Genomic DNA, 19,146 nt, shown 5'->3' on the forward strand with positions numbered 1-19,146 from the left:
TGCACAAAAAATCATCTGTATATGAACTTTAGCATGATGAATGTGTATAATCAAAACTTGAATCAAAACTTGGACCAAGTTTCAATTGAAGTCAGGCATAACATTTCAGCGAAAAGAAATTGTTTCTCCTTCACTGTCAATTCTTCTGCATGTCCAACTTTTCCTAGTCACTCGAGCTATAACTCCTATTTGCGGATTGCATCCAAGAACTTCTATTAGGCCTTCGACTATTCAACAGGCGATCAAATGTAGTTAGAGCATCACGAAATTTGCGCATTTCAAGTAAACTCTTCACTGTGGAAAATTCAGTATCAGATAAACTGGCCTTCTCCATGATGAGCACAGCGACCTTGTGAAGATCATCCTCCATGCCTAGGGAAATAAGACCTTCAGCGAGCATTAAAAAGGAAGATGATTCTGGCAAGAATCCCTTGTCCACCATCTCCACCAGGAAGTTGACAGCTTCTCCAATTGGTCCACCACCACGACACAAACCACGGAAAACATACATATACGTGAGAGCATCTGGTGGCTCAGCTTTCTTTTTCATCTCCTTAAAGAGTTTGATGGCTTCACTGTCTTTCCCTTGCTTAAAGAGCGCTCGGATCAAAGGGTTGTATGTTCTAGGATTTGGGAGTAATCCTTCCATCTGTATGGATCTAAGAAGCCTATAGGCAGTTTCAGTTCTACCTTCCTTGCATAGACCACCTATTAGAATTCCATATGTAACAATATCGGGTTGGCAGCCATTTGATATCATAGTTTGAACTACATCAGCTGCTTTCTTTATATTTCCTTCCTTGCAATGATGCTTGAGCAATGAGGTGTATGTGATCTTATCAGGTTTCAGTCCTTCAAGTATCATCTGATCCATAAGCTCTTTAGCTCTATCAACCTTGTTATTCTTACATAAACCATCAATGATGGCGTTGTATGTCACTAAATTCCTTGTGACGCCGTCTCTCTCCATCTGGTGAAACAATTGTTCTGCTTCTTCAATTCTCATGTTCTTGCATAGCCCATCGATGAGTGTACCATAAGTCACAACACTTCTTGGGCAATTGTTTGCCTCCATTTCCTTCAGCAACTCTAAAGCTTTCTCGACCTTCCCATTCAAACAAAGGTGGCCGATCAATATATTGTAAGAAAATGCATCCGGCATGCATCCACTATTTTTCATCTCGGCAAGCAGCTGCAAGGCAATTCCAAGATTGCCAGACTTACAGAGACCACTGATTAAAGAATTGAAAGTATAGACATCGGGAAGCAGACCTTTAAAAGTGAGTTCACAGGCAAGTTCCATAGCCTCATCAAGTCGATTCTCTGTACACAAAGCGTTTATCAAAGTATTGTAAGTAACCTTATCCGGGAAGCACTCTGTCTGCACCATCTGATGCAGGAGAACAATAGCTTCTTTCGTTTCCCCCATTTTGCATAATCGTCCAATTAATGTATTATAAGTTAAAAGGTCAGGATCATACCCCTCCTCGAGCATAACATCTAAGACTTCAAGAGCATGCACCACATGCCCAGCTTGGTATAGTCCATTGAACAGAGTGTTGAAACTGAACTTATCAGGCCGAAACCCTTTTTCATACTCCATTTGTACCAACTCAAAAGCTTCTATTAGTTTTCCCTGCTTACAGTAGCCTTTTATCAAGAAATTCACTGTTAAATTGGTCGGCGAACATCCCGCCTCCAACATTCTAGACCTCACACTCAAAGCTGCCTCCATGTTGCCCTCCTCAATGAAGCCCTGCATCAGGGTGTTGAAAGTCATCTCATTTGGTGCCAGACCATGACTGGGCATCTCCTCCAACATCGAAATAGCAGACTTCATCTGATTAGCTCTACAAAGAGCTTTAATTAAGATGTTAAATATGAAAACATCTGGACAGATATCTCTACTAATCATTGTAGAGTACACAGATTCAATCAGCTTAATCTTATTTTCTTCCACTAGTATATTGAGCAGAAAACTGTAAGTATATGCATCTGCTTGGAATCCAAACTCACCCATTAAGTTGATAACAAAATCAACAGCCTCATCGAACATTTGGAATCTCGAGTAACTCTCTATGAAAATCTGGAAAGTACCTTGGTTAATCTCACACCCCTTCTGTTGCATTTCTGCAAGTAACCCTGTCATTTTCTCGAAAGATCCCACCTTTCCAAGCTGTCGAAGAACCTCTTCATACACATAAGGCGTCGGTTTATAGTGTGCTTGCTCTGAAGCCCAGTTGAGCAGCCGGAGAGAGGATTCCGCATCTTTCTGCCGGCAAATGAGGCGAAGAAGGTCTTTTGGGGTGAAATTGGAAGGGAGATTGCGCATAGGATCAGAATCAAAAGCCGTTGAAAACGCTGCAAGACCTCGGTTTGATGCAAATGATAGAAAAAGTGACGGCTTTGGCATCGGACCATGTGAGTTGAAGCTAAGTTTAGCAGGAAGAACCCCAGAGTAGATTAGTGATGTCGAGAAGGCCATTGAAGAACTGTTCTTCAAACAAGTCAAATGCACGAAAGAGTGCTGTAGAACTAAGATCAACAAAGGATACGTCAATGGTCCACTTTGAATCACTATGCTAGTGATTCATTACCAATCGGGCAAACGATATAAAGCTCTATTTTTTACACAAGAAACCGATGAGAAACTGTGCGTTGAAGGAAGCGCGGAGCCAAGTGGATTGGAATGAGGATCTTTGCAGCCCAAAATAAGCAAAAAAGGAAGAGAGGATTGAGGAGGAAGATGACAGAAACAGTGGCAAAATTTGTGGATAACTTCCCAAATTGATGAGGCTAGGGTTCTTCGCAGAAACGACCAAATTCTACTCATTTGGGTCAATTTCTCGCGGCCCATGGAGTTTGGGCTTTGGATTGGGTTTCGAACTCTAATTTATTATTGAGCATCTATAATTACTTATTTTTTTAATCTCTAAAAGCATTTTTTTTCCCCTTGTAATAGAATGCCCACGGCTTCATCTTTCAAAAAAAAATATTACAAGAATAGCGATTATTTTTAAGGTGGAAGATTAGAGAAAAATCATTAAAAAAATAAACACGAGAGTTAAAAAAAAAAATGAAGAGAAACTACGATCGTCGTCTCTATAATTTTTACAAAAAAAAATTTATTCAATAATAAAAAAATTAATCAAAAATAGTTAAACATGTGTATAAATAGATTTGAAATCAAATCTTAATTTGAAAAAAAAAATCAAAAATACCCTAAAATACTAAAAATAAAAAATTATTATAAATAATAAAAAATATATTTGAAACCTTTGAAAAGGCATTAAAGGATGTCCGATGAGTCCAAAAGTAGATTGGTACAAATTCCATCCAATATTAAATAAAGATCTCTAAAAAAACTTTGATTAAAAATCAACTATACTTCATTCTAATACACAAGTCAAAAATTATGATACATTAAAATTCAACTCCTCTTGCCTCACCCTTATTGATATTGTCACCAAAAATAAATTTTTCATTACCATATTTGACAAATCTCTAAACTATGGATTTAATGATTTCATAAATTATTTTCATTCATAAAAATATAATATATTTGGATTTGTCATATATACTTGATAGCTTTTTTTTTAATCTTTAGATAATTTTTTATGACAATATTGATGTTTGAATTTTGCCTAATTAATCTTGATAGTAGACGGTTTTCTTCTTAGTTCATCTACTAAATAATTTAGGAATACTAATTACTAATGATTGAATCCATGTTAAATTGAGTAATAGTATGTTTGATAAAAAAAATTAAATTATATTTAATGATATCAAATTTTCTTTGTCCCTTGAAAACTAACACTTATCTCAAACTCATTAATCATCAAATCGATACTAAAAAATACTTTTTTAAAACTTCAAAATTATTAGAGATATTTTGATTCCTAAAAGATACATCATCATCAACTTTCAACTTTCTAACTTATCGATGAATTTTAGATCCTATAAAAATTTTTCATTGACTATCAGAATAAATCGAGAAGCGTAGATGAATCTTAATAGATGGTCTAGCATCATAAATTATTTGCTAAGAAATCCGTCTCGTTTTTTATCATCGCACCATAGTCAACTTTGATTGTATAAGAAAATACCAAATAGTACACAAATGTATATCAAAATTGCCACCATTTTCTTGTAAAAGTAGCATTGTTGTTATCAACAATCTTGCTATTAGCAAGATTAGCAAACAAAATTAACTAACAAATTAAGAAAAAAACTAAAAATCAATAATAGGCTCTCCGATCGTCAAGTTTCTCTCCAGTGTCCACTTTAAATTAAATAATTTCGCGATAATAAATTTAAAAATCTTATTCACGTTAATATTGTGAATTGCACTCGAGAAAAATAAAGGTGCATCCATCGCTCTTGCATATGCTCTAGCCTGAAAAAAACAATATACAAAAAAAATAATTATATATCATTTGTGTTTCTATAACTTCAAATATGTAAACCATTTTCGATTCAAACAATTTATAAATATACAGAGAAATTTACTTGATTCGATATTGCCCATTGCATCTCGAGGGGAAGCTCAACAAACTCATCAAACTTGGTTCCAACCAAGATGGGGATCGCCATCTAAATTGTAGCAAGAAGAGAAGGAACAGAATTTAGTATATTCGATCGAGGAGATCGAGCAAGAAGATACGTATATTTATACCTTGTTCCATCTACGGGCTCGTTGATACCATGAAAGAACACTGAAATAATTAAGATCACACACATGGCACTTAATAGATGTTGCCAAGATCTCATCAACATGCTAGCTAACAAATTACAATGTGGATAAAGGAAATATATACTAACTTGTTGAGTGTCGATCGATTTGTGAGATCAAACATTATGAGGACCGATACGGCATCTTTACAAGCAATGGGAACATCATCAAGATGTTGATAGTCACCTTCAATTATAAACAAATCGTCATATAATTATCATAATTTTTTAGCTTATATAAAAAATTTGAAATAGGATAAATGAGATTTTTACCCACTATATCCCAAATCCTAAAGGCAATCTTCTTCCCTCCCTTTGTTGTGAAAATCTTGTCCATTAGATTTAGCTCTTCCATTTTCACTCCTTTATTTTCCTTCTCTCCCACGCACTTGGTCTAATTAGTATATATACAAAAAGTAGTGGTAGAGTCAGAATTATAATCTACTCGGACTAATTAATTAATCATATGATAAAATTTATATATATAAAATGATTAAATGTATAAAGATATTCTTAAATAAAATGGCCCCTCAAGCTAAAACCTAGATAAACTAACACATGCCTTTGCCATTAACAAAAAAGGTCATTATATAAAAATTTTGCGGCATTTGTTACCGACCGCGAAGCTTGTTTTTCCGATATCACAATCTCCAAGGAGGCTAATCTTCAATGCCAACATATCTTGATGCACCTCACATGTGAGCATGTCGCCACTTCAATGTTATCCGAGGCATCTTCCACCGTATCGAACTTTGTGGGATGACTTAGTTTCTTTTTTTGGTATTGGTCATCGACGCAATTCGGGAATGAGCAAGAGAAGAGCTTTTTATGGATCGCACGCGAGAGGCGACTAAAAAGACGGGTCCATCGGGCCTCAAACTTGTTGATGGGAGGCATGGCGGAATGATGATGATACTTTTGAGGTAGATGGAGGAGTCGGCAAGTTGATGGCCGGCCAAGTTTGGCCATCAACAAGCGATAGAGAGAGAGAGCCAATTAACCACTTTTATTCACTCTCTCTCTCTCTCACTCTCACTCGCCTTTGTTGCATCCCTTGCCTTTTATAGTAATGTGTGAACTTTCTCTATCATCGATCATTAGGGTACATGTTTGACCAATCATAAGAAATTTGCAAATGGTTGGTGGAAAATATTGGAAGGCTTCTATTTTGTTTGATATATAAACAAAAAAGAATTTTTATAAATAAGGACAATAATTAAGGACTTAATTTTTTTGATCAATCCACTTTTGTAAAAAAAAAATAAATGGAATCTGTCATTCTAACGATCCCACACAATCGCCTCCACGACTATATATGAAATAAATCGAAAAATTAAAATTGATCACGACAAATCTTTTGATCAATCCACGATGCATGAGGCATGGGGTTGTCAACGTTGATTTTATGGATTAGATTATATCGTTCAAAGTAAGAATGCTTTATAGAAAATAGAGAGGAATGTCTCACCTCCTATTATAGATCGATACATAATTAAAAACCTTTTTTTAAAAAATGTATCCAATGAAAATTCTATTTAATCTTTTTTTTAAAAAAAAATCCTAATAAAACTCTAATTATTAGTAATTTATCTAATAAAAATTTTAAATATAATTTCAATTGATTTTTTTAAAATTTATCCTAATAAAACTAAACTCGAGTTATTAGAGAGAGACAACACTATAAAAATGAAGGCATTTGTGATGAAATTTATGATAAAAATAAAAAAATTCATCGTAAAATTATTTGGTGATGAAATTGACGATGAAATTATTTTCATAGGTAATAGCTCATCATAAAATTCGATGACGAAAAAATATTTATTCATCGTCAAATTCGTTGCAATTTGGCGATGAAACTATTTTGGTTGTAAAATTCAGTAATCACTAATCTGCGATGAAAATATATTTTCATTGTTGGAGGGATAAAAAATTATTCATGAAAAATGGACGAGATTTGGCCACGAAATCCTATTTTCGTCACCAATTTAGGGACGAAAACAGATTTTGTCGCCAAAGTTTTGATTGATATAGTATTTTACGATAGTTTTGCGATGAAACAATATTCGTCGTAAATCAGTAAATTTTCCCACAGCATCTACTTATTTCGTTCTTCAATCCTGTTTACATCAAATTCATACTCCAACTTTACAACAAAAATATTAAACACATCCAATTCATTATTCAAAACAAACAACCAACATATCCAATTCAACATAATACTTAACAACAACATCATTCAATACAAATAAACAATTCAACATTAACATTCAATGTTTAACATATCCAATTAATTCATCATTCAACCAATTCAACATTCAACATCAATATAAACAAACAAGTCATGATAACATCATCCTAAACAAACAAGTCATCAGTTAGGCTTTCTATATGTGCCCTTACCACTGGTGGGGTGGAAGAAGATGTGTCAGTAACTCGATGGGTTCTGTTAAAAAAACTCATTCTCAATATTATTTCCCTCCCTTGGATCCCCACTCCCCTCCAACCAGATATTCAGATCATTCCCAACAGAGAGCTCAGATGTATCATTGTTATCACTAGCACTTGAACTTCTCTGTGCTAGCTCTAGCTGATCATATTTTTCCTGTATTGTAATACAAACACATTTAATAAGTTAGATAGAGTAGGTACATAACTATTAGAATCTAATTAAGTTAGAAATTAAGATTCAAGTTTAATCTAAACCTTAATAGCTCTAGCTCTATCCCCGCTACAAGCCTTATCTTTCTTTTGAAATGTACAGGTAAAAGTGTCTATAAAAAGTGGCTTATTCTCCATTTTCTTAGCCTAAAAATACATTGTTAAAAATAATGTAATAGTTTAAAATTAATTAGTAACTTAGTATTTATAAAAAATTTACTAATTTGTGTGTATGTTCATCAATGTTGATTGAGCCTCTTGCATATGTTGCAGATGAGTCTCCAGAATTAAAAGTTTGATTTGCTTTGTTCTGGTGACTCCTTTGTTTACTCTCCTCGGTTTCTCAAAAATCGAGGATCCTAGCCTAATTTTCATCGATGATGCACGATGACTTTTTTCTCCTAGTCTTTGCATGATTCAGAACATGCCGAATATGATTCCCATATTTTTTTCTTAAAAATTCTCTTTATTTCTAATTCTTCAGATGGATCCCAATTGAATGTCTGCTAAAATTGAAAAAATAACAAATGATTATATATTCATTTTAATTTGATATATCAACTGAAGGGAATATATACCTTAAATTCGTTCTACCATAATTCTTTTATGGCTGCTGGAGTGCTGGTATATGCCATAGAAGCCCCTCCCCAATGGTATTCACAATTTTATTAATTTCGCGATTAACACATACAAAATTTTAAAATCTATCATAAAATTCCAAACAAACATTGTTAAATAAACTAAATAAGATGAAAAGTGAATATCCAAAAAATTGATGAGATAACCATTATGTAGGAAAACATATAATTAAAAAATATACGACCTTATTTTTAGCTAGAATCAAGAATACTAAATTTTTAAATACTTACGAATCTCCGTGAGGGACTATATACTCCCGAATATCTTGCAACTCGACAGTGGACTGTCTAGGAGAAGGGCCTAAAGACTATAATGACGACAAATCCGGTGAAGGTGCATGAGATGGTCCTACCGAATCAGGGTGGAGCGTAGGTACAGTGCCAAGTGCCGAAGCAGATTGGCCAGGAGTACTTCGTCTATGACGACCACATTGAAACTGTCAACCAAAATTGTTATGAGATAAAGTAATAAATATTTATTACATAATGAGGAATATGAAAAAACTTATCATATTTGATAAGATCAAAGCAGGTGCAAAAGCAAACACGTAAATAATATCATCTGTAATGATCTATAAAAAAAAACTACAATGCATTAATAAATAATCACTAATATTTAACAATAAGACAGTATATAGACAATTAAGTAAGTAATAAGTTATATAAATGTGCAGATTAAAACTAAATTTACTCATAAAAAATATATTATTATTTTTAAAAGATTTCCTCATTTTTTTATTATATAATAACATTAAAGTCCTCATTTTCATTGGCATTCTCGTCCTTGTCGTCGTCGTCATATTCAATCTCATTAATTTCACTTGCATCTACATTTATTACTCTCCGCTGGGATCTTGTAATGTTGAAATAATATATTCTTTTATCTGAAATATATTCCTAACTTTCTCTTATTGATATGCAATATGTTCTCAACGTTCTTCAATCTTTTCCATGCTTTAGTTTTACAAATAGTCCACCAATCATTTTTGTCACGTTTCAAACTAGGATACGAAGCATAGAATACTTGAATCACTTGTTGTGTTAACACAAATGGTTCATATCTTTTATACAATCTCTTATAATTTATTTTAACCAAATTATAGTGTGGATGTACCTTCATTCCTTTGACAGGGTCAAACCAATGACATATAAATAAAATAACTCGCATTTTTTATTCAGGGTATTCTACCTCTATAATTTCATTGAGCAAACTATAAAAATCATTACTTGCACTTCTATTATGATCTAATGACTGAACATATACCCCACTATTTATTGTAATTTTTCCCATTCCATATTCTTGAGTATGAAATATGCTGGCCAAGTGCGTATCAATGCTTTTGGACCTCAAGAAATATGAAATAGAAATTTCTGCTCAAGGTGAGCTTGATTATCATGAACCTAAAGTCAAATAAATATATTTAAAAGTTTGCATATGTATAAATCATAGTACAATTTAGATTGACTATTTACATATGATTTGAATTACGGTGTAAATTCTTCATCGTAAAATTGATCAAAGTCTTGTGCCGCCATTTCAGAATATAAGTGTTGAAATTTTTTTCAAAAAAATAATTATAACATAAAGAATTTATAACATAAGAAATTAAAAAAATACGTCAAAACTGTGCCAAAATTGTTAGGAGATAAAGTAATAAATATTTATTACATAATAAGAAATATGAAAAAACTTACCATATTTGCTAAGATCAAAGCAGGTGCAAAACCAAACACGTAAATAATATCACCTGCAATGACCTATAAAAAAACTACAGTGTATTAACAGATAATCATCAATATTTAACAATAAGACAGTATATAGACAATTAAGTAAGCAATAAGTCATATAATTGTGCAAATTAAAATTAAATTTACTCATAAAAAATGCATTACCATTTTTAAAAGATCTCTTCATTTTTTTATTATATAATAACATCAAAGTCCTCATTTTCATTGGCATTCTCGTCGTCGTCGTCGTCGTTGTCATCGTCATCGTCAGATTCATTCTCATTAATTTCACTTACATCCACATTTATTACTGCTCCGCTAGCATCTCATAATGTTGAAATAATATATTCTTCTGTCTGAAATGTATTTCTAACTTTCTCTTGTTGATATGCAATGTCTTTTCAACGTTCCTCAATCTTTTTCCATGCTTTATTTTTACAAACAGTCTACCAATCATTTTTGTCACGTTTCAAACTAGGATACGAAGTATAAAATACTTGAATCGCTTATTGTGCCAACACAAATGGTTCATATCTTTTATACAATCTCTTATGATTTATTTCAACTAAATTATAGTATGGATGCACCTTCATTCCTTTGACAGGGTTAAACTAGCGACACATAAATAAAATAACTTACATTTCTGGTCTAGGGTATTCTACTTCTATAATTTCAGCAAACAAACTATAAAAATCATTGCTTGTAGCTCTATCATGATCTGATGACTAAACATATACCCTATTATTCATTGTAGTCTTCCCCATTCCATATTCTTGAGTATAAAAATTATATCCGTTTATGAAATATGATGGCTAAGTGTATACCAATACTTTTGGACCCCAAGAAAGATGAAATAGAAATTTTTGCTCGAGGTGAACTTGGTTATCATGAACCTAAAGTCATATAAATATGTTTAAAAGTTTGTATATGTATAAATCATAGTATAATTTAGATTGACTACTTATATATGATTTGAACCACGATGCAAATTCTTTGTTGCAAAATTGATCAAAGTCTTGTGTCGACATTTCAAAATATAAGTAGTGTTGAAAAATCCTTCAAAAAATAATTATAACACAAAGAATTTACAACATAAGAAATTAAAAAAATATGAAATATATACTAACTCGAAATATAACATGACTTCTGGACAATTTAGTAAAATATATGTCTGAGCTGCACGCCATTCTTGACCAATTAAATATCTCTGCTTACATTGTCCACTTGGTCGACCAAGATAGTTAAAAATTGAGAATGAGTTCAAATTTGGATCAATAGGACTCTCATCATTTCTTCCTTGTCTCCGCCTTTTGCTCTTAACGTGAAGATCAAAATAATATAATACAAAAGTTATTACTTCTTCTACAATGTATGCATAACAATAGAGGCTTTAACATGTGTTTTATTTTTTATTTTTTTCTTTAAATGATATAGAAATCTGTTTATAATATAAGAAATTATATTAGATATCAAAAATATATAATAAGATTAATAAATATTTATCCATTAATCAAAGTCTCAAATTTTACCTTTCAATGGATACATCTATCAAAAATGGACAGGACCTCCAACTTTGACCTCATATGACAAATGAACTAAAAGATGTTATATGAAATCAAAAAATGAAGGTGAAAATATCTTTTCTAAATTACATAAAATAATTGAAATATCTCTCTCTAAAGTCTCCATGAGTGAATGTCTCAAAACTGTTGAGCAAATATTATGAAGAAAAATGCTTAACTCCGAAATTGCACTCCAGATAAAATTTGGTAAAAGTTCCTTAAATGCAATAATAATAAGTCTTTCCATGAATATATACAGTCATGACTTTTCAAACTAATTAATTTGCATTCTTCAAATCAACACATCTTCCAATATTAGAGACATAATCATCTCGATTTCAAAGATTTTAAACATTCACAAACAACATGTCTCTGATCCCCATTTAATGTATAAATTGCCTTTGACTTTGGTCCCCTACTATTTTTATCGACATCAAGAGTGAGTCTTTTACAAAAGAGTTGTATATCTTTTCTTGCATTTAGATTATCTTTTATTTTTTCGACGATATCCTGTTAGATTTGAGAGGTGTCCTAAGGCAATCGCCTTATGGTTATACTATTTATTAGATAAATAGCAATTCACTATTTGAGTGCACATTCCATATGTGTTCCAAATCCTTAGTTAGGACTGATTCATATTGAGATTTATAAAACTTTACCTCCTTTTGAAGTCTTTCAATTTCTCCTTCACACCAAGAAATATAATATTGTTGCTCCTTAAGAAGTTTATAAGGCATAAATGGTGCTGGTGCTGAAGGTTCCACAGGTACCTGCTTCATGAAATAGTAAGGCCCACATAAGTTGCATGATGTAATAAGGCACTTAGGACAATGAATCCTTGCTCTTTGCATAGTCATTCTTTTACAGCAGGTGCACGCACTGGATTGCGGAGGGCTTATTACTTCATTATGATGCCAATCATGCTGGCAATTTAACTGCTCCTCTGTGACCTTAACCTGAGGTCTATATCCTCCATCAATCTGTCCAAGCATAAATGCTGATTCATCTATTAAAAGAGTCTGGACTGACCTTTGCAAGTCCCCAGTGTCTTCCTCACCTTCTGAAATGCTGAAGATAGCATCACTCTGATCTTCTCCTTCTTGAACTGACAAGATTTCACAATCTTCTGGAAGGTTAAGTTGCTCAAAAATAGCAACTCGTTTGATATTTCTTCTTTCATTAGGGCATTCACATGCAAAATGTCCTTCCTGCCCACATAAATAGCACTTACATTTCTTGTTTCTGATGAGATGCTTTCTTTTTTCAATCCTTGTATGTGTTTCATGTGGCTTGCCCTTATATGTTTTTGATCTTCTAACTCCATATGTTCTTGACTCCCTTCCTTTATAATATCCTGGAATAGAAATTGTTCTACAGAATGATAAATTCTTGAGATTTCTTTTATAAGCTGCATCCCTGCATTCCTGTTCAAGAAATTCATAAGCAAAAATAATTCTAGGGAGAACTCCCACTGTTAATCCAGAATATTTTTCATCATAAGCAGCTTTAATTCTATCTCCAAGATCGTCTGGCATTTTAAGCCAAAGTTTCTCTGATAATTCAGGTCCTGCATATAACCTGCCAGTTTTTGATGCTAACCTCTTGAAGTCATTTAAATATTTAACGTCTTTCACGTTGTCACAGGATAACTTTTCCAGGTCTTTATATGCTTTATTCTGAATAGAAGTGGATCCCTGAGCTGGGTTTTCTGAAGAAAATACCCTTCTGATTTGAGATAGTATATTCTGGATACCATCTCTACCATCACTTGAACTTATAAGGCCTTCATATTGATAAATTGAGATGATACTTTGCATATACTTAGTGGCGATTGAGAGTCTATTTGTCTTTTTTTTTGTGTTGCATTTGTAGTGGTTGTTGCCCTGAAACTTGCTCTCATTGTTTTCCATAATAAACTCCCCTTGCACGACTCCATATCATTTTAGGAATTGTGAAAAACAAGTTACCATGAATTGTCGAGTTTGGAAGCTTATGGTCATGAATGAATTCTTGGATTGCATGTGGTTACTACCTAATGATGGATTCTATGTTGATAAATTGAGATGATACTTTGCATATACTTAGTAAGAATTGATTCTATTTGTTCATTTTTTTTGTGTTGCACTTGTGGTAATTCTTACCCTAGAACTTACTCTAATTTTTTCGAGACCACATTACTATGAGGTTGCATGATTCTTATGAAGGTTATTTCATTGGTGCTTTATACATTCACTCTCTTTTTGCTAGCATAGGTTATTGAATAACTTTCTTATCATTTATCATCTTTTCTCTACCATTTATTTCATTTCTTATCTTTGGATGTGGGAACTTTGGATGCCGAGATGAGTGCTTTGTCCAGAACGAAAAAAATGTTTAAGTGTAGGGGTGATTAGATAGATCACTATTAGCAAGTCATGCTCTTTTTATTTTATTTTTTGTCATGTTCTTTTTTTTTTTAGACAAACTATAAAGGATAGGTAGTAGAAAAAGAAAAAGAAATAATTTATTTAGTGCACTATGGTTCATCCAAAAATAATAACATATGGTGAAATTGTTTAAGGATGAATGATAATTTTTTGTTTTTTTTTGATAAAGAACAATTCTTATTTCTCCTATTGAGAAATTTATGATACAACAAGAGAGAATTTTAGTGTAAAAAGGGATAAGAATTGTTTACTTGTTATTGGATTGTCCCATGCTAGCTTAGAATTGATATTTATTAGGTATTATTTTATTGTACTCATCCATGAAGCATTCCATTGATTCCATGTCTTCCACCTTTACTTTGATTTGATTCTCTCCATTCTTTTTTATCTATTTTAGTGTAGAAAGGGATGAGAGTTGTTTACTTGTTATTGGATTGTCCCATGCTAGCTTGGAATTGATATTTATTGGGCATTATTTTATTGTACTCATTCATGAAGAATTCCATTGATTTCATGTCTTCCACATTTACTTTGATTTGATTCTCTACATTTTTTTTCTTATATATTATCTTTTCTCCAACTCATGATTCCTTTACAATACTAATAAACTTTTATGATTGTACAATCTTGTGCATATGATAATGGTGGAGATTAAAAAAGGAGCAAGCATATGGTAGTGCATGAACCATAAATAACTTGAGTGAACTCCACCATTGCATGATTATCAGGAAGAGCTATCACCACTTATCTTGTGAGGTTTAATTGTCATCAATCTCAATTTATTCGAGATGGATTGAAGTCATTATATTGTTAATCAATGTAAAATTGAGTTCTTGAATGCTCGAGTCTTTAGAATTTGACAATCTTATGTGACTTGTTTTTACAACTTCTAAACATAATAGATATTATTGGGGAGAAAAACATTTAAGTTTGGTTCACTTACACGAGACGTGCAGGAATAAGTGTGGGGATTTGATAATCGAATTTAGGACATGCTAATTGAGGGTTATATCTCGGTGTTTTTATCCTCTTTTGTATCCGAAATTGTGTTTTTAGTATATTTTATTAGCTTCGATTTCTTTGTGATCTTCATCTTAATTCCTATTGATTTGAAATAATTCATGACTATTAATTTATCATATTTTGTTTTGTATGAATTTAGGGTAAGGATAACAACTTAAGGAGGAAAACATCGGATTTGATTTAATTGTGATCCGATTCGAACCTAGAATTGGCGGATCAAAAATAGATGAGTTAAATTCATGCATATGGGAGAAGCCAAATTACAAGGATTTTCAATCAAATCAAAAATCCAATTCAAAAAGCCTAAGAGAATAGCCCAATTTGGAAAAATTGATTCAGTTCAACGCGATCCGATTCAACGGTCCGATTCAGTGGGTTTAAAAGGGAAAAATCGATTTCATCCTCAAGAGCTCGCGCTGGCTAGGTCTTTCCCGATCGTGATTTCTTCTTCGCAACTTCTTCTCCGCAGTATAGCCCCTTTCCCGATTGAAGCTACGGACGATGTTGATGGCTTCTTCGAAGGTTGACGAGCGCCGACGACCTCGCCGAGAGTTCCACTGGAGTGGTCCAGCTCCAGTGAGCATCTTCTTCATCCCCTCCGTTCGTGTGTCGCCTGTCACCGTGATTAGGGCATCAAGCTTCAGAGTAGTCAGCGGTATCGCGTCCTCCAGGGTCTCTACCGAAGTGGTCCAGCTCTGGTGAGCTCCCCTCCATTCACACATCCACTGAAGCTCAACATCGCGTTTCCTTCGCCAACGTGGTTTGCAAACACAAGGGCTACCCCATTCGGCTCCAACCACCCTTTCCATCACCGGTGAATCCGAGGTAAGAATTTCCCAGTTCTTTGTTCTAATTTGTAATCGTGGTTGGGGCAGCAGATCTAGAGCAAAACGATCGGCGCACCTTGGATTCTCCAATTGCACTTCGCCAGAATGGTCCAACTCTGAGGAAGATCCTTCCACTCCCAACATCGATGTGAACACAACTAGGAGGGTCCTCACGATTTCACCGGAGCAGAACTTGGTGTCGACTGGTGATGTTCTAGATTCGATTGGGAGATCATAACCCTAATTCTTTCTGTGATTTAAAGATCGTAACCCTTAATTCAATCTTTATTCTGTTAAACCCCCATTGATTCTTGTTTAGGTTGAGTTTCAATGCATTTGTGAACTGATGAGTTCAATGTTGAGTTGTGAATTAAATTGCAACCATATGATTTGTGAAATTATTTCCTTTCGAATAAATTTTGTTGGTTCGGTGTAATTATAGAGAAACTATGAATTTGGTTGAAATGCAATAGATGTGTTTTGGATAAACTTTGATTAAGTTGTAATTTGATAAGTTAGATTTAAATGTGAATATGTGAAATTTATGGATTTGAATGTGAATATGTCAAATTTATGGATTGAATTGTGAATATGTTAATTTGGAATGAAATTGTAATTGTGATTGATGTTTGAATGAAATTGTAATTAGGGTGAATGTAAGGGATTGAATTGTGAATTATGTTAAATTCATTATTGAATTGTAATCTTGGGTTGCTAATAATGTGATTAGGTAAATGTTTAGGAGAAATTTGTTAAGTATGGTTAATGTTGTTCTTGAATTATGCTCTTGGTTAATAATGTGAACATAATGTGTTTGATAAATGGTGATTGCATATTCTTTATCTTTACTATGTTGGAATTGTAGATGTGTTTGTATGTATAGTTGGTGTTTAGTTCAATGATGTATGGTTGAAGTGTTTCTTGAGTGAAAGTTGTTATGTAAATATTTCTTGATTGCTCTTTGTTAGAATAAACTTGTATCATGAGGTCCTATTTGTTGTTAGTTATGGTCCTTTTCTGTGATTGGATAATATTAGAAAATAAAAACCCCTTGTAATGATGTCTAATGTAACTTTCTATCATTGGTCCTTCGTCTAGTCCAACTAAAATAAAAACAAATAAATTAAATAAAAATAATAAATAAACAAAACAAAACAAATAAATCATTACACATCCGCGCTTCCTTTCCGGCAAAATATCTTTCATATTTTCCTTCGTCTAGTCCAACTAGATTAAAAATCTCTCGATCTAAGAATTCAATTCTCAAACTCATTTTATGTCTTTTGGAAAAACTCATAGTATGTGTGACCTTATAAGTTCTAAATTTATGTTGATCGTCCATAATTAATCATTAATTATAGATCGATCATGAATAACACCTAGTAGTATATCAGAACCTCCAATTAAATGAAAAATCACAGTTGATTCCAAAACCACTTCTAAACCCTTCAGCAACTATGGTTGAATGTCTCTGTTCTTTTCACCATTTTATACACGCGTAGTTCACTTATACACGCGTAGTTCAGGATATGATCTATGTGTCAGTCCCTACTAGACTAACTACGTCACACCTAACCCAAGCTGTAGTTCCTTATCCTGTAAATTCAAGTTACTCAAAATAACTATTCAAGAGGATCATCCTCTTGACGTGTTATTGCTTTAGTCAAAGACTTACGAGTAGCAATCCTGACAAGTGGTCATAGCATATACGTCTCCTAATTAAAGAAGTGGTGAATCATCCGTTAGCTACTCAAACACCTTCGGACATTTCGACTTATACCCAATCATCTCGGGTTCACACCTCCGTAGAGATGATTGCTTAAGATGTCAAAGTAGAAGTTTCCATGACCAAAATGATTTAAATATCTCAAGTCGGAGAAAATTTACACTCGAACTGCAATGAGATCTTCATAGACATTCATCGAACAGCATAAAATCTCATGGAAGGTCACTTCCAATGAATTAATTACCCTTAACTAGCATCTATATGTTAACTCTCAACATTCCAATATTTCTAACAGTAAGAATCGACTACTTGGCAAAACCAAGGAGTCTAACATATGCTAATCTCACAGAATTGATGATGTTCAATCTCATCAATTTATCGATTATGAAACATTTCAATACGTACATAATTACACATGTAGAGATACACATTAATTATGATTCAATTATAATTTTTCTCATACTATATATCATATTGTGGACATCAGTAATTGAATTTAAATTCATATCAAATACATAGAGAATGTATACTAAAATAGTGATTTTATTTATCCAATAAATAATACAATATCTAAGGCGATTGTCTTAGGACACCTCTCAAATATAACACGTGAGGCCTCCGCAGCGAGCACAAGGCCTCCGCAACGATCATGAGGCCTCCGCGGTGACCATGATGCCTCTGTGGTGGTAGCGAGGCCACGCTACACCTCTGCAGCGGCCGCGAGGTCAGCGGTACCTCGAGTGTAACGATACCAATTTCAATCGGCAGGTGGAATAAAATATTTCGCCCATACTGAACAGGACAGTATGACATTTTAAACCATAATGAAAACACTCAAAGGATTAATCAAGGTAGTATCTATGCAGCATAGGACAGAAACATCAGTAATGATATTACAGGTTCAAAAGCTATGCAAACATCTAGAAACAAGCCACGTTCCAATTCTAACAAATTTTTTGGAACTCAGCTATCAATGATATAAGACAACCGTGTCTCTTGGTTCATTATGACTGAATTCTAATAGAATTATCGAAATAGTGCCACTAAATAAGTCCTTTCTTATACATGGTTGGAAGTTTGTACACAGTTCGATAGCTTGCATGTCTTTTCTTTTCATAAAGTTAATAACAAATAACAAAGGTAAAGTGCAAGAAAATTGTATACAAACAGAAGTTTACGGGCCAAATCAAGGTTTCCTTGTTGAATTTGTAGAATAAAGAGTACTTATTGTCTTCATAAATCAATTATGCAACACATTAGATAAATCTTAAAAGTGAGTAAGATGAATGGAAGCATTGAAAATTCCTGCAGAAGATAATAAACAATTGTAAGATCACAAGTTTTACATGAAGCATAGCTGAGTCAATACTCAATAATAAAAAACACATTAGATAGATAATACTAATCGGCATTAACAGGTGAGTATTTGGGATCAGTTAAGACACTAACTAAATATATTTTAAATTTAACATGAGACTTACGACCAGGCACAACATGAGACAAATGACTAAATCAAAGTTTCCAAAGGTTTTTCTTACTTTTATATTTATTTATCCCTTTTTTTGTCAACAATGGTCTAAAATTGAGCCAAAACTTTTATTCATGAAACTAATTAGCATTACAAAGGAATGCACCTCGACAACCCTCAGCTTGCAATCAACATTGAAGATCAGGTATTCAAGAACAGCGAATGATGCATTAGCAAAGGGCTTCTTTTGTCATAAAAAGCATAATAATTGCACTCAGGGGGCATTAAAGATAAAGATTTGCAATGTCAAGCTTCACAATTAGCAATCTCCTATATCTAGCATACATTCTTTATTTAAA

At 33.2% G+C, this 19,146-nt stretch overlaps 2 protein-coding genes and 1 long non-coding RNA gene across 3 annotated transcripts in view; all 3 read right to left on the minus strand.

The window, feature by feature from the left end:
* On the minus strand, positions 1-2,765 carry LOC141821981 (uncharacterized). The gene has a single exon (XM_074709383.1). It carries the CDS (start codon positions 2,483-2,485, stop codon positions 164-166), a length of 2,322 nt encoding a protein of 773 aa, XP_074565484.1. The 5' UTR covers positions 2,486-2,765; the 3' UTR covers positions 1-163.
* A 1,466-nt stretch (positions 2,766-4,231) lies between these two features.
* Positions 4,232-5,410, minus strand: LOC141822395 (septum-promoting GTP-binding protein 1-like). Its single transcript, XM_074709841.1, has 6 exons — positions 5,351-5,410; positions 5,005-5,125; positions 4,822-4,918; positions 4,676-4,715; positions 4,510-4,593; positions 4,232-4,396 (listed from the first exon to the last, which is right to left on the minus strand). Exons 1-6 carry the CDS (start codon positions 5,408-5,410, stop codon positions 4,232-4,234), a joined length of 567 nt encoding a protein of 188 aa, XP_074565942.1.
* A 12,944-nt stretch (positions 5,411-18,354) lies between these two features.
* The window catches only part of LOC141816495 (uncharacterized), a 29,516-nt gene continuing 28,724 nt past the window's right edge, over positions 18,355-19,146 (minus strand). The window contains exon 2 of the long non-coding RNA XR_012600701.1: positions 18,355-18,624. This is a non-coding gene — a long non-coding RNA (uncharacterized LOC141816495). The remainder of the gene's footprint in view (positions 18,625-19,146) is intronic.

This window comes from Curcuma longa, chromosome 2 (assembly GCF_044706935.1).
Source record: "Curcuma longa cultivar G26 ecotype Majalengka, Jawa Barat chromosome 2, ITB_CL_G26_1.1, whole genome shotgun sequence".
Taxonomy (NCBI): Eukaryota; Viridiplantae; Streptophyta; class Magnoliopsida; order Zingiberales; family Zingiberaceae; genus Curcuma; species Curcuma longa.